Below are 15,873 nucleotides of genomic sequence, written 5' to 3' on the forward strand. Positions count from 1 at the left end.
CTCAACTTTGGGAAATCGGGGAGATGACTCTTCAATAAGTTCTTCAAGCTGAATGTGGGTCTTCAGATATTATTATGGGTGGAGAGGTGTAGGAAAAATGAGGGAGTTGTTGTAGCCTGATGTCTGTCTTGACAGGGCCCGACTGAAAAACCTTGAGATCAGGAATCCAAGCAGGTCAGTTCAGCATTCTGATGATGAGCTTCACCAGGCAGCACATTCTGTAATATATAAATCTCAAAACAAAATTTTAGTATCAAGATAACCTTTTCTTTGATTCTCTTGAGTTTAGTTTTTCAGGAGTTCTAACATTATCAAATCTAATAATCTGGATGGTGTCCAAAGCCTAATCACCCTTTTTAAATACACATAGACAAACCTTTCTCTCAAATTACGTTGTTCCTTAGTCTGTAACCAGATAAGTTTGTATATTACTCTCTCTCCCAGAGAAATAGTATAACCACAAGACTCAAAATCACACCCATTATGAAAATTAAAACAATTTTAAAAATGAGGTAAACTAAACAATACTATATGAGCCTGTTTAGATTTTCTAATCTGTCCTGCCAGTAAATTAACTCCATATTCCTGTGGAGCCCACATTAACAGAATATGAGCCTCTTGTTGTGGCAAACATCAAAAATAACCACAAACCCTTGCTAGCTGACCTTGATGAGCCAGATGGCCTTAGTAGAATTTTTCCTAAAACAATTTGATCACCTTTTTATAAATACCAATACCAATGAGTAGTAAGCCACTTGTCAAACTAAGATTTTAGCCCAAAATACTTCTGTTAAGCTGTCTAGTGGAACATCAAATTGCTATTCATTAATAACTTCTCTACTATATGTCTGTATTCATTCTGCCTGGTATACATATTTCTTTCGTATAATAACAATTTTATAATAGGCACATGTGCCCACTCTCTACTTAGAGTCAGTGACTAATTTTTACAAAGTACACACTGCAGGAGAAAATCCCCATGCGATTTGGATAAACTCTGTCCTCTCTACTTCTATCTATAAAAACCTATTTAATCACATTTTCATGAAACCCATCATTAAGAAGCAGGCAACTGGTCAAACTAGGATTTTAACCCAAAATTCCCATGGAGCCCTTGTGAGAGAGAATCTGAGTATCCTCTATACGAAAATACTACCATCTATATTTTAAGTTCCCTACTTGGAACATCAGACCTTTATTTAGTAATAACTTCTACAATATGTCTGTATTCACTCTGCCTGGTGGTAAAGACTTTTATCTATTTCTACCTAGTCTTGAATCACGGTTGAAAATCCCCATGTGATTCAGACAAACTCTGTACATAAGTATTCTAAAAGCAAATACAGCAGCCTTTTAAATAAATCATATTCTGATCAACATCTGCTAAGGAAGCAGGCAGCCTCCATTTTTTAGCTCTCTGTGGCTAGAAGCACCCTGGACTTTTCACAGCATTTTCAGAGCAGAGGACCTGAGCCTGTCAGCACACTGTCTTCTTTTCTTTGTTTAAGATTCCTGCACTAGCAACATCAAGTGTCTCAATATGGCACTGGCCCACTCATACTTAAAAAACAAAACTTTCTCAGCCTGAAAAACTTTAATTTTTAGTGGATTCTTGCCCCATGTTAGGCACCACTTCTTCTGATTGAAAAATAAAAGATGCTCATTCCGAACGGTTCCCACATTTACTGCTCTGTGCTTTCTCTCTCTGGCTCCCTCTTACTGGGCAGTCCACGAGTCAATCAGTCACAGTTCCATTGGCCAGCGGTTAACAAGCCAGGCATACACATCCCAATTCCATGGCAGACCCAGAGTGTCCCACCAACACACACTCTCTTGAACTCAATTAAGTTGCCACATGAAAGAACACACCACACAATAACCTCCGATAGAACTGATATAATTTGCCAATCTAGACAGCACAAATATCTTGTACACACCCATCCCTGAAAAATAGTCATAACCTGTATCAATGTGAAGAGATTGATCTTACCGAGTGGTGCCTTGTTGCCCCAGCTCCTCCTTCCTCACTCTGACCCTTCTCTCCTGCTTCTCCCTCTCTTCTAAAACCTCTATTACTGCCTCCCTTCTTTCTCATCCAATGACAGGCCTCATTTCATCTTGTCTGCCTTCACTTGCATAAAGACATTAATCTATATATGACAAAGGAAGACCCCTGACATCCTTGGCTACAGACAAGAAGGAGACTAACATGATCAACAACATAGGTGATGTATATGTGGTCATGTATTTGTCTATGTACATATAGACAACTCTGAAACTGGATGAAACGTAAATGTTTATATCCAGTCAATAAGATTTATTGGATACAAAATTCTCATGACTTGTTATTGCGTAACATCCATTAAGATGGCATGAATGGAAAATTATATTGTAGTATGATTTTATGTGATCAAACTAACCTATGAAGAAAGGCAGTTGAAATCCTTTATTGATCTTCATTAAGTGACCTATGCACCCTTTACACCCCATACGAATGTCTTTACAGAGCTATGTGCTGCTTGTGATGTTTGTGTATTGTACAATGAAAGAGGAGAAAGATAGACTGAGAAGATTCACACTCTGCGATGCTGAGATTCTGGGACCTCCTCTTCTAGCTCCATGTTTGATTCTACCTCAACTACATCAAAGCTATTCCCTCTAACAACGTGCTTCCAGGACATTTCCAGACTGCTAGCTCACCCATCCAGCCTTTCAGACTCTTATTGTTAGGATGCCAGCCATGAACTTCCTCAGCACATAGGAACTAGAAGGCAAATGATGCCAGCTTTCCCTCCTTTGACAAAAACATTTTTCCTACTTCTCTTTGGGCCCCAGAAGGGAATTCTTCCCCCCAATTAAGCTGGAAGCAAGCAAAAGAAGATTTTTGTCTCAGTCCTTCAGGTTGGGGTGAATGGTTCTGGTTATTTTATGAATTGTAGATATGTTGTCATTTTAAGGTATAACTTGCTAATGTTGTAGCTTTGGAGAGGAAGGAAACTGGAGAGCTTAGACTTAGGGATTTATACCTTTCCTTTCATCTTCTCTATCTTTCCTTCTTAGGTAAAGGAAAAGGGTGTGGAAGAAAAAAAAAAGAGGGACATAGTAGTATCATAGAAATTAGAGGAATAGACAAATAGGAATATGTTATCAAATTTACTCTTAAACAAAATATTGTATAGCCTCATCTTATATTGGTAGAAATATTTATAATTGATGCAAATTGCAGTTCCACTTTTACATTGTTACAGAATTTTGGGATTGCTGTAGAGCTAAGGTCTCTATTAGTCTCAATTTCTTATATTGATGCAAGATATTCATTTAATATTGTTACTCTTTGACAGTCATTGTGCCTATGCAATTTATCTAGAATATAAGGCATAGACCCAGTCCTTTGATAACTGATATTATAAACTCTTCATGATGATTAAGTAAGGCAAGTTAAACGCCAGATTGAAAACACATTCTTAGGTTATATTCTTATTTGATTATAATAAAATGTTTTTAATTTTCTCAAATAGAAATGACTAAGAATAGTTAATGTTTAACAGTTCAGATATACTTTACATAGGTAGATAGTCTTCAAAGCCATGAGAATTCCACAGAATATGATATTTAAGGCAATTTTCTTATTAAACATTGTTTGACTAGGGACATATCTGCCCCTTACAGTATCCCCTTCTTAGTTCATAGAAAAAAATTGAGCATCAGTGGAGTTTTTTCAGTTGTTGCAAGATGGCCATTAGGGAAAGATATGTCTCAGTTCATCTATGGACAGAAATATTGTACAGGAAAAGACACACTATGTGAATTAGTCAGAGGAATGTCTAAGGGAGTCAAAGAAGTTTGCTACCCCACTGAAAGAACATTATCAACTAACCAGATCCCAATCCCCCTCAGCTTATAGGGACAAAACCACAGTGCAAAGAGTATACATGGTTGGTTCTATGTCTCTATCTACATATGCAGCCCAGGGTGGCCTTATTCTGCATCAGTGGAATGGGAGGTACTTTGTCCTGTGGAGGATTGATGCCTCAGAGAAGGGAGATGCTAGAAGTGTGAGGCAGGAGTAGGTAGGTTGTCTGGGGAAGAACCCTCTTATAGGCAAAAGTGAGGGGGTTGAGATGAGCGGTTTGTGGTAGACCAGGAATGGGGACAAGATTTGAAATATAAATATATAAAATAATTAATCACATAAAAAAGAAATTGTTGACAACAGTAAAGTTTTGGTGAGGCTAAAAGAAAGGAGACAGGCACAGTAGAGAAAGGTTGAGTGATTTTCTGAAGTGAATAGAGATATAATTGTCTGGTGTGCAATGTCACAGATGAATGATAGACTGGCCAGTTCTCATGTATGAGGCTTTGAGTTTGATCCTTGGCATCGCACACAATAAAAATGCCTTTGTTTAAAAAAAGAAAAAGCATTTTTGCACCGCGGAAATCAGAAACACTTCTCAGTTCTCTTTATTTCCTTTACAGGATAGCATGCTTTTCTTTTCTTTTCTTTTTCTTTTTTTTTTTTAATTAACTTGAATATTTCTTATTTATATTTCGAGTGTTATTCCCTTTCCTGGTTTATGGGCAAACATCCCCCTAACCCCTCCCCCTCCCCTTCTTTATGGGTGTTCCCCTCCCCATCTACCCCCATTGCCGCCCTCGCCCCAACAATCACGTTCACTGGGGGTTCAAAACTGGAACCTCTTAACAGACATCTGAAGCACTGGCTTCAGAGAGTTTCGTTGCCTATTTTGCTCGGAGAGCTTGATAGCATGCTTTTCAGACACCTAACCCTCCTCCCATTTCTATTTTTAGAGCCTTTGGTCAGACCTAGGTAGGCACCCAGATCTGGCAGCTTCCAGATCAGGTTTAAAACCCCACCCACAAGCTCTCCGGCTCTTCCAAATATTTTCATTCATCAGATGTTCATTGCTTCAGCAAGAAGAAGGGGCAGAACCTCCCTCCCCAGATTGCTCAGAAACAGGAGAAAACGGTATGTACTTAATGAAATGTAAATTAAACTAAACGGAGAGAAGCCAGTTTCAGGAAAGGAGCTGAACCTCACTTCTGCCTGCCACAGTGAGGTCTTTAAGATGGGCGGTGGCTTGAGTGGGTGGGGTGGGGAGCTCTGCAGGGCGTAGGAATGTATTTTTCTTATGTATTTTTCTAGTATGGACTTTGTTACTTAAATGTGTTTGCGGGAAGTGCAACCAACAGCAAACTTGTTAGTGTCCTCTTCCCAGGCAGTTGAATTTGCACTCCATCTACTTTCAGAAAGTACTATAAACAAGCAGTGAGGCTGGGATTTACAGTGATCACTCAGAGTAATTAAAGTACAGCAGCCATGGGGGCAGTGGTAGGTGTTGTAGAATGTTAAGTTTGAAGTTATCATCATCACCCCCAGCCCCTAAATCCCATATCCTAGCACAGCAGTCTTACTGATTCCCTCAGGCTTTCCCTTCTAGAATTTCCTTTCAAGAATGACCGAGTTTTCCACTGGCTGGCTGCACTGGCCACATACTTGATTCTGAGTGCCCTGATTCTGCACAGGAAAAGGGCTCCTTTGAGTCGGTTTCCAGATTCCTGGAAGATTCACTGGATGAACATGGACAGGCTCAGGCACATCCCGGCACCCAGCACACACCTAAAGTGCCCCTTGTCCAAATGCCACCTTCCTTTTCAGACTCGCACAGCAGGGGGTGTATTCCCCCCTTCCCCACACTTTCAAGTGTCAGAAATTCTCCCTCTGTTTAGGACACTGGCGTGTGGTATACTCTTTGTGGACTGAAATCACTCTTGTGGCCACAGTGAACAATCTTGGTCCTAGTGTTGGATATTGTATGATACACAGTTTTTTTCAGTGGGGTGGGGTGTGAGATTTATCCCACCTGCAAAGCCATCTACAGATTTAGTTCATAATAAATAATGAAAAAGAACATTGAAGATTTCTACTTAAAACTGCATTCTCTCCATTTTGAAAAATATATATTTTATCCTTTAACTCTCTTTCCCTTTAATTTAAGGAAACATATTTTTTTAATGTGTATGGGTGCCTTTCCTGTATGTCTGTGTGCACTACGGCTTGCCTGGTGTCCACAGAGCTGAGAAGAAAGTGTTGAATCCCCTGGAATCGGACTTAGGCAACTGTGAGCCACCATGCATGTGCTGGGAATGAACCAAGTCCTCTCTCTGCCATGGCAGCAAGTGTCCTCCACTTCTGAGCCATGATTCCACCCCCAACTTAATATTTTTGTTTAGGAATAAAATAGCAAATATCTTGAAGCACAGAGTTCAGAATTATTGCTAGATCCAAGGCCTAGTGTCAGCCCTAGGATCTCAGGCCAAGCTCCTCCAGACTGGACAGCCTACCTGCTGTGATGGTTGGAAACACTGTCCTGGGAGGTAGGGGACAAGCTGAAGAGGAGGGAGATGTAACCATGCCTCCCTTGAATCCTAGGGTCATACTCAATGCTGTCCGGTGAACACCTACAGGATGCTCCCCCACACCTCTCCAGGACCCTTACACAGAATGAAGAACAGACCTCCTTGAGGCAGAGTAGCAGCTGTGGTTCGTCTGCTGCCTCTTCCTCTGAGTTATTGTCAGGTTCCAACGAGACAAGAATTCCTCACAGTAAGTCAGAGCTCCTGTTGTGTTGGGAAAACTGACAAAAGTAAAGATTTCCTTTGCTCTTCAGACTTTTCTATGGGTTAAAAGACAATTTGGTCCTCACAGCAGTGGCCAAGGTCCCTAAAGCAACTGAATTCAGTGAAAGTCACTATATTTGCTGTCTGCCGACCAGACTTTCTCAAAGCAGCACAACTTTTCTAACATTTCACTTCCTCTAATACCCAGAGAGAAAACTCATGAGTAATAAAAAACTATTGTTTCTCAGATAAGCCAGGTGCTTCCGAGGGTTTAGGGTCTAGATGGCCACCAGAGGCCCTAAGAGAGCCCGTGACTAAGCAATAAACTACAAAACGGTGAAATTCTAAAATGGCGGCTTTTTCATCTCCTGCCAGTGGCGGCCTCTACTGGTGAGGAAGTCCAAACAGTTCAAAGCCAGAGTAGGAAGTGGTGTTCTGATTGACACACTAAAATTAACAATCATGGGCTGGAGAGATGGCTCAGTGGTTAAGAGCCCCGAATGCTCTTCCAGAGGTCCTGAGTTCAATTCCCAGCAACCACATGCTGGCTCACAACCATCTGTAAAGAGATCCGATGTGCTCTTCTGGTGTCTCTGAAGACAGCTACAGTGTACTTATATATAGTAAATATATAAATCTTTTAAAAAAATTAACGATCATGGTCTTTATTCATTGTGATGACTATTTTCAAAATCTTTTGGGCTGCCTTTAGACATAGTGTACATTATCGTGAGCAGGATGCATCCTACTGTGCCTTTGAACACCATATCTGATACCACGTTATAGAAAATAATGCGCACTCCCTCTCTACTCCTCAAGCCCCTGGTAAGAGATATGTTTAGTTGCTTGTGTGTTGTAACACTGTTTACAATAGTCAGCACAAGGGACATACTAATGGGTTTCTCTGCTGATGACATAAGCCAATTCAAGCTGAATTAAAAGTAGAAACGTATATTTAATTCACAACAGCTCCAGGGCAAGTTTACTAGTCAAAGGGGACAAGACTGAAGAATTCCTGCCCAGGCTATGACAGGCAAGTTTTATGTATAGATTGTATCATGCATGATGCAGAAGTAGAAATCACAATGAAACCACTCCTTCACAATATGAAGGGATTTAGAAATCTCCCAAGATGTACTTTCTGTAGGGAGTGTGAGGAGATCAGAGGAGCGCTCACAGGGGAAACTCCATTGCTCACAGCAACACATGGCTGAGAAATGGTGGTCAGGAAGTGAGCACATGAGAAGTTCTTATGCTATCTTTAAATACATTTTATAACTATAAAGAATGAATTGTGAGAGTTCTGTGTGGATCCAAATTCCAAAGGCCACACACAGTTCAGTGCTTAAAACCTTCTCATCCTAAGTGTCCTTTTTCTTGGTTGTTAATGTAATAGAAGCTTCCTCGTGTTGTAGGCCTGTGAAAATGTGCAAAATACAATAGCTAAACTCAGTGGAAACTTTCTTAAAACTATAATCTGCACTTAGTAAAATTAATATACTTGGTATGCATTTCCATGAATTTTGAAAACATAATCATGCCTTCATCATCAAGATATATAGAGTCTGGAGAGTTGGCTCAACTATTGAGATCACTTATTGCTCCTGCAGAGGACTGGAGTTTCATTCCCAGCACCCATATGGTGGCTCACACACCCACCCCTAACTCCAATTCCAGGGATCCAACATACTTTTCTCAGCTCCACTAACACTAGTCATGCATGGAGTACACATATACACACACACATACATATATACATACACACACACACACACACTGACTCATTCGCACTCACACCCACATACATAGATACATATATACATACACACACACTAACACACATACATACATACATATATACATGCAGGTCGAAAAAGCATTCTTACACATAAAATAAATAAGACTAAAACAATAATATTAAAGTATATGCAGACGCCCTCCCCTACCCTGCTCTCCCCATTGTCTGTTGGAGACTCACTCACTGCTCCTCTGCTGCAGCCTTAAGTACTCACCTTTGCAGATGCCATACAGTGGATCCATGGAGCAGAGAATCCTGCCTCAGTTCCTCCATCTTGTCAGAACAACCTCCTCTGCTCATCACTCACAGTGCAGTGCCTAGCAGTAGCCTGTCAGGAACAAGCACTTCGGGGAGATGCTGAGAGACCGTATCCACAGCACAGCTGACACAGAACTTGTGCTCTCAATTCAGAATTTCTCAAGAATCTCACCAGCAAGTGTTATACAGAGAGGTTATGAAAGCTGGAAGGAAACTTCTAGAGAAGTGAGAGGAGGAAGTGAGTAGTGGCAGTTGGTGGTCTCTTCTCAAAGGAAACTGCAAGGGGACCTCATTCTGTAGCTCTCTTACCTCAAGTTTGCATAAGCTTGCTGGCAGGCTTAGTATACAGACATTTTGGGTTAGGGGCCTATGGGACATTTGTCCTGTTAAAGGGGCATGAGAAAGGGCACACACAGGCATGTGGTCGGAGTAGTTTCTTGTGTTGAGAGGTTTACCTTGTCATCAGCTTGGGAATATTTCAATGGTCACAAATGTGTCATTCATACAGGGACCCTTAAGCTGCTGCAAACAGTCACATAAAGATTTCTTGAAATTTGAATGAAGGCTGTCCTTTCCAGCGTGGGGACATGTGGGCAGGATAGGAGTGTGTCATATTTTACACTGACAAACAGCTTTGTAGTTGCTGCACAATTTTCCCTCCAAAAGGTGTTAGATCTGTTTCAACATCTACATCACCATCAATGTTTAACCATCTTGCTAGCACAGTGATTATGCTTTTATCTGAGAGGATTTTTTTGCCCAAACCAAGTTCCCAAACATTCTCCCTTATTTTTCTAAAAAATCAAATGACTTTAAAATATTAAGCTTTGTAAGTCCACAGACAGACTGTAGTAGTCTTGAATCTTCCTTTATTTAGCAGCCAATCAGCAGGTTGTTTCAGTAGCACATACTGGAGCGATGTCACCCTTTCCCTGCTTAAAAATCATTCACCTGTTAAGTATCTGTTGCCTACATGTGTCTGATGTCATTCTGGAGTCCTGTTTTCTGCTGTGTTGTTTCAGTGCCTACTCTGTTGATAGCACCGGGCTGATTAGGTACTGAGATTTTTCTGATTTTGACCTTCTCCTTTTCAGAATTATGTTTCATTATTCTGTTGTCTTTTTAATTTTCACAGTACTTTTCATATAACTTCGTGTTATTATATTTTTTTCTGAAGGCAACCACTCCCCAGGAATGTGTTGCACATATAAACTTGTTCAGGAATTGTTGACATATGAAGAATATGGAGTGTTCCCAGTTTATTATGCGTTTAGAGTTGCCTTGATTTCTTTCTCTGTTATTTTTATAAGGTAAAATGAATGCATGTTTGGCCTGCATAGGTATCTATGTATCATGTGTATACCTAGAGTCCACCAAGGTCAGAAAAAGGTGTCAGATTTCCAGAATGTGGAATTGCAGAGGTGTGGGAGTTGTTATATGGGTGCTAGATTTGAACCCAAATCCTCTGCAATAACAAGTTAACCACAAGTTAACAAGCTAACTCTTAATCACTGAACCAACTTTCCTATCTTTATTTCTTCATGAATGTACATGTAGTCTTTCTATGCTGATTATGAACATTCCATTTTTATATTTGTAATTCTATGGGTTTTTTGTCATTACTGTAAAAAGTGCTGTCAAAGATAATAATTTCCACTTGACAGGAAAAAATAACTGATTTTTCCAGTGCCACCCCATCCTACAGCTTTATAAACTCATTTTTTACATCCAATAGTCTTTGGCAGATTGATTAGAATTCTTATATAGATGGAACCATGTCATGTGTGAGGAAAAGGAGTTTCACCTGCTTCTGAGAAGTGTAAAGCTTTTTTCATTCTTTAAGAAACTCCTTTCATGTACATGACTATTTGTCTGCATGTTTGTGCATCTCATGAATGCCAGGGGCCTATAGAAGCCAGAAGAGGCAATGGATCCCCCGAACTGGAACTGTGCAGTCTTTTCAGCTACCTTGTCACTTGTAGAACTTGAACCCAGGTTCTGTGGAAGAGGTGCAGCGATCTTCACAGCTGAGCCATTCTCCAGACATCTGACCCTATTTCTTTGTCCTGGTGAGGACCTCCTGGCAAAAGTCTACCTGGAGGAATGCGCAGACATTGGATTCTTGCTTCTGATCCCTGGGAAACATTCATAATTGCAGCATTGAGAACTAAGCTGACCAAAGTTGGATTTACCCTTGTTTTTAATGGATAACTTTTGTAGGGTTGAGGAAGTTCCTTGCACTGCTATTTTTCACATAATCTTGCTGCATTTGTTGAAGTATTTGTAGTTTCTCCTCTTTTCTGATTTTGTTAATATGACTAATAACATCAATGTTTATTTCTAATGTTTCCATAATTCCTTCTAACCAGGGTGCTTCTCATGGATCTGCATCTGGAGTTCAGTTGTTTGCATTTCACTGGGATCTCACTCCCTCTACTACTGAACTTTCACTATTCACCCAGACCTCAGTCACCAGAAGAGTCCCTTGCAGAAGCTCTGTTTCCATCCTCTCTAGACTTCTTTCTACCAATGACATCCTTTGTAGACCAGGGCCTTCTCTAAAAGGATTGGTAGAAGCCTTCCAGGAATTTATAGGCAATTGTTAAGCAGGTTTTGTGGTGAATTTATTTTATAGTACGTAAGAAATTATTGAAATTCTCATTCTAATATTCCTATGTTACAGGTAAAGTGCGCCAAGGAAAGGGTCTCAGAAGCATCTTCCCTGAGTCTCCTGTTAAGCGTTACTGCTGCTATGGAGTGATCACAGTCGTTGCTATAGCTATACTTGTTCCTCTTTCTGTTGCTTTGTCAGGTGAGTGACTCACTCTCCAAATCCTGCATCCCTCTGTCCACATCCACATTGTCAATTATACTCACTGAGCACTGTGAGCTAGGCATTGTGGGAAGGGCTCCAGAGAAAACACCTGGAAGTTCCTGTTCTCTGGGAACTTAGGTTCCAGCAGGAAGATGCAGTGAAGGAACAGCACAGGCTGTGGTGTGCACAGGAGGCCAGGCTCAGCCTCCCTGGGAAGATGACATCCAGCAGGCTCTAGACAGAGATGGAGGGGACATGGTACACTGGGGGAACTGTCCAAGGCAGAGAATCACAAGAAGAAATCTCAAAAGATGAGGACAGAGAAGAGTAATATGGCCAGAAAGGTACAGTGCCTCCCACCATGACCCATGGGTTTAGTTATCAAGCTCAATTGCATTTTGAAAGTATTAAATGGAAAGTTTCTGAAGTAATAAATTTATAGGATTTTAGAACCACACTGTTCAGAATACTGTAATTAAAATTTTGCACTGTCCTCTTATGTATGTGAATGATCCTTTAGTGCAATGTGTCCACACTGTGTATACTACCCATGCAGAACTTCTCACTGTTATCCCAATTAGTAGGCTGGCTGTCAATAGTTGTCCATACAGAATGCTTGTTGCTGTAGCCATCGCTACTGTAGTAATCAGTCATCCAAAGCTCAGGAAGTGAGGCTATTTTAGAAATGCCCTCCACGAAGCCCTACAGTCAATGAGCACCCAAGAGACACTGGGACACAGGCCCAAGGTGGGAGGCCTTTAGACAAATGCCCATCATGCTCAGGAGAGGATTCCTAGAGATCATTTAGGAAAGTTACAATCAAATTCACACCTCACAATGGAGTTCAGGAGGGTACTTCAAAAAGAGACAAAGCATGCAGGTTATAAATCTTTGTATTGTCTAAATTTTAGTAAAACAGATGGAACAGACCTCAATCAATAATACCTCTGCTGCCTCAATCAATAATACCTATGCTGCTTGCCCGAGCAACTGGACTGAATATGGTAATAAATGTTTTTATTTTTCTGAAAATACAAGTAACTGGACATTCAGCCAGACCCTCTGCAAGGCACAACAGGCCGAGCTAGCTCGATTTGACAACCAGGAGGAGCTGGTAAGAAGTGGGCAGGGATTGGTTTGTCTGTCTGTTCTGTTGAATATTGTCATGTCTTAAGATAGAGAGGTTACCACTGAAGCATGAGGAAGGATCCCATCCCACGCACATGGCGACATGGGGCACGTGTGAGTGCGTGTCATTTGCTGATGCTTGACTCCTGACTGGAGCCCTGAGACATCCAGGAAACATTCTCTCACACAGTGCTCATAATCAGCTGGAAGGTCAGATCTGCCATTTTACTGGGATACTGCATGGTCATGGGTGTTTTCCTGTAAGCTGACCCATGTTGTATACAGGAGACAACTGTTAATAACTGCAGTGGGAGGTTAACCCAGAACTCTCCTGGCCACGGAGGAACATGTTGTTACATTGGGTACTTTGGTTCAAATGAGGTTCTTTAGAATTACAGATGTCAAGTGGATCCACTGACCACTGGTGACTAGTACAGCTCCAAATCTGTGACCCCCAGTTACTCCCTCCTGTTATCTCTAGAGGAAGCTGTGGAGTGGAGAGATTCCAGGATCATCTGAAACAGAGACACATGCATTCTCAGCTTGTTGTGTTTTATGACAGAATTTCCTAAAGAGACACAAAGGGAGTTCTAATCCCTGGATCGGCCTGCACAGAGAGTCATCAGCGCACCCTTGGAAGTGGACAGACAACACTGTATATAACAACTCGTATGTTTCACAATGTTTTTTTCTTCTACTGTGTTCATGTGTTGTGAGGTGATGTGTGTGTGTGTGTGTGTGTGTGTGTGTGTGTGTGTGTGTGTCTGTGTGTGTGTTATGGATATGAAGGATGAAAGTCAGTGTCACATACTGGGAAGGTAGAAAAGAATGAACTCTTGGGCTGGAAGTGTGCCCTGGATAAATGTTGTGTGCCTCATGCAATGGCTAATCCCTAGCAAACTCCACCTCCTGACAAATTTAAATCAATTGGATCCTCTCCCTTTTATTAGCCATCACCTTGAAGTATTTACAGATTATTATTTCACTCCAAATATTTATCACTACCATGGCATCAAGGTTAGACCCTGTATCACCTCTTGAAAATCTTTAGTCGATGATAACTTCACTTATATGCTGTACCCAGGCCTGCTGTTGGCTATCAAGGGCTCTAAAACGCTAGGAAGCCGCTTCAGAACTGCAAACCTGAGAATTATCAGTGTTGTGTTTCATGGTTGTACCTGGTCACAGAAGCAGAGACTCCAGGAGCATTGAGAATCTCCCCTAAGGTCTTGTCATAAATGATCAATGGGGACAGCTATTGAATATGAAGCACAGCCATTTTGAACAGACCCATTTCACTGGAATAGTAAAACACAGACCCAGCCACCTCCATAAGACCTTTCAGCAATTTACTAAGTGGTGCATTCTTCCACTTTTATGCATCTGTAAAATAGCTTGAGAGAGCACTCAAAATCACCCTTGTGAGGCCACACACTGCTGCCGCTCACATGAACATGGCACCAAACATTCTACACACATTACAGGGGTCAACATAGATGAGTGACAGAGGTGTCCTGATCAAGTCAAACCTTGATGATGTATAAATTCCTAGGTTCAAAACTAGTGTATGGGAGTCCAGTGGACTTGCTTCGGCTCCATATTATAAATAAGTGGAGAGGATGATGAGAGAGAGATGATTGCAGGAGTGAATACAATGGCAGACTCTGCAGAAATCTTTTTCTTTTTCTTTTTTTTAAGGTTCCCATCCGAGGAGACGGACTATGTGGCTTCCTGAGTGACCAGCTCAACATCAGCAGTAGCAGGGACTACGTAAAAAGGAGTTGGATTTGTAGCAAGCCCAAAAGCTACACCTCACAGTCCCAGTAGTTTTGTGTCCTGGGTAGAGAGTTTGTCCTAGCAATTATGAGGAACACAGAACTTGCTATCTACAGTTCCTACTCTCTTAATGATCTGTTGAAATCATTATTAAAATCAGTGAATAATGCATGGTGACATCAAAGATGACAACACTCTCTGAGGACTATTCATATGTGTGCTTGAGACAGGGGTTGGGGAGGAGATGTTTGGAAGGTCAGGAAATTGAACAGAGGTGTGTAGCAATGGGGAATGGGGAACTTGGGGTAGCCAACAGAAAGTCCCATATGCCAGAAGCTCGAGGCTCCCAGGACCGATGGGATGAGATTAGCTGAAATACCCAACAAAGGGAAGAGAGACCCTGTGGAGACCGTTTCCAGAGGTTAGGCACAGCCCCAGGTTGAGGACCACCTATCCTTCTCAAAATTTTAATCCAGAATTGCTCCTGTCTAAAAGAAATACAGGCACGAAGAGTGGAGCAGGGACTGAAGGTCATTCAGATGCTGCCCCACGTAGGGATCCATCCCATCCGCTGAAATCAAACCCAGACACTATTGCTGCTGCCAATAAGTCCTTGATTACAAGAACCTGATATAGCTATCTCCTGAGAGGCTTTGCCAGCGCCTGACCAATTAAGATGCAGATGCTTGCAGCCAACGATAGGACTGAGCACAGGGACCCGAATGGAGGAGTTAGGGAAAGAAATGAAGGAGGTAGAGTGTTTTGCAACCCATAAGAAGAAGAATATTAACCAACCAGACCCCCCAGAGCTCCCAGGGACTAATCCACCAACCAAACAATACACATGGAAGGACCCATGGCTTCAGCCGCATATGTAGCAGAGGATGGCCTTATCTGGCATCAATGGAAAGAGAGGCCCTTGGCCCTGTGAAGGCTCAATGCCCCAGAATAGGGACATTCTAGGGCCATGAGGTGGGAGAGGATGGATGGGTGGGTGGGTGAACTCCCTCATAGATGCAGGGTGGGGGTTAGGATAGGGATATTCAGAGGAGAAATCAGGAAAGGGGATATCATTTGAAATGTAAATAAATAAGATAACCAATAAAAAATTTAAAATGGAATGGTTCTGAATTAAGTAGGTATTCAGGTATGACCTGGTTCTCATATCTTAAACATAAACTAAATCACATCAGGATTAGTAACCTCTACTTTTTCTCTTTTTTCTTACTTTGATTTACATTTCGAATGCTACCCCTCCTGGTCCCCACTCCCAGAGTTCCTCACCCCATACCCCTCCCCTTCACTTCTGAGGGTGTCCTCCCCTGACCCTTACCCCCACCCATATCCCTTCTGTCCCCACCCCACCCGAACCTGGTCATTCCCCTTCCCTGCAGGTTATTAGGATGCAGGGATGGTGGACCTGTTTAGAAATTGTCCTTTGGAGCAAACCCCTGTGTGT

General features: G+C 41.6%; 1 protein-coding gene across 2 annotated transcripts; it reads left to right on the forward strand.

Moving 5' to 3' along the window:
• The first annotated feature begins 4,913 nt into the window (after positions 1 to 4,913).
• Positions 4,914 to 14,593, forward strand: LOC116903195 (C-type lectin domain family 2 member D3-like). 2 transcript variants are annotated; one of them, XM_032905571.1, is made up of 6 exons: positions 4,914 to 4,987; positions 6,452 to 6,625; positions 11,379 to 11,507; positions 12,422 to 12,624; positions 13,201 to 13,311; positions 14,337 to 14,593. In XM_032905571.1, the coding sequence occupies exons 2-6, from the start codon at positions 6,463 to 6,465 to the stop codon at positions 14,463 to 14,465; spliced, it is 735 nt and encodes a 244-aa protein (XP_032761462.1). In that variant the 5' UTR covers positions 4,914 to 4,987; positions 6,452 to 6,462; the 3' UTR covers positions 14,466 to 14,593. The 2 variants fall into 2 exon arrangements, with proteins under 2 accessions (XP_032761462.1, XP_032761463.1); XM_032905572.1 differs by lacking the exon at positions 4,914 to 4,987 and having other exon boundaries at positions 6,463 to 6,625; positions 13,201 to 13,307; positions 14,337 to 14,465.
• The last annotated feature ends 1,280 nt before the right edge of the window (positions 14,594 to 15,873 follow it).

The sequence above is a fragment of the Rattus rattus genome, chromosome 6, assembly GCF_011064425.1.
Source record: "Rattus rattus isolate New Zealand chromosome 6, Rrattus_CSIRO_v1, whole genome shotgun sequence".
In the NCBI taxonomy this organism is placed as follows: Eukaryota; Metazoa; Chordata; class Mammalia; order Rodentia; family Muridae; genus Rattus; species Rattus rattus.

Bases quoted from the DNA above. Each gene is read 5' to 3' on its own strand.
- LOC116903195 (XM_032905571.1), top strand. From the start codon at position 6,463: ATGCTGTCCGGTGAACACCTACAGGATGCTCCCCCACACCTCTCCAGG. The intron at 6,626-11,378 runs GTAAGTCAGAGC...CCTATGTTACAG, and splicing joins CGAGACAAGAATTCCTCACA to GTAAAGTGCGCCAAGGAAAG. The intron at 13,312-14,336 runs GTTTCACAATGT...CTTTTTTTTAAG, and splicing joins CTGTATATAACAACTCGTAT to GTTCCCATCCGAGGAGACGG.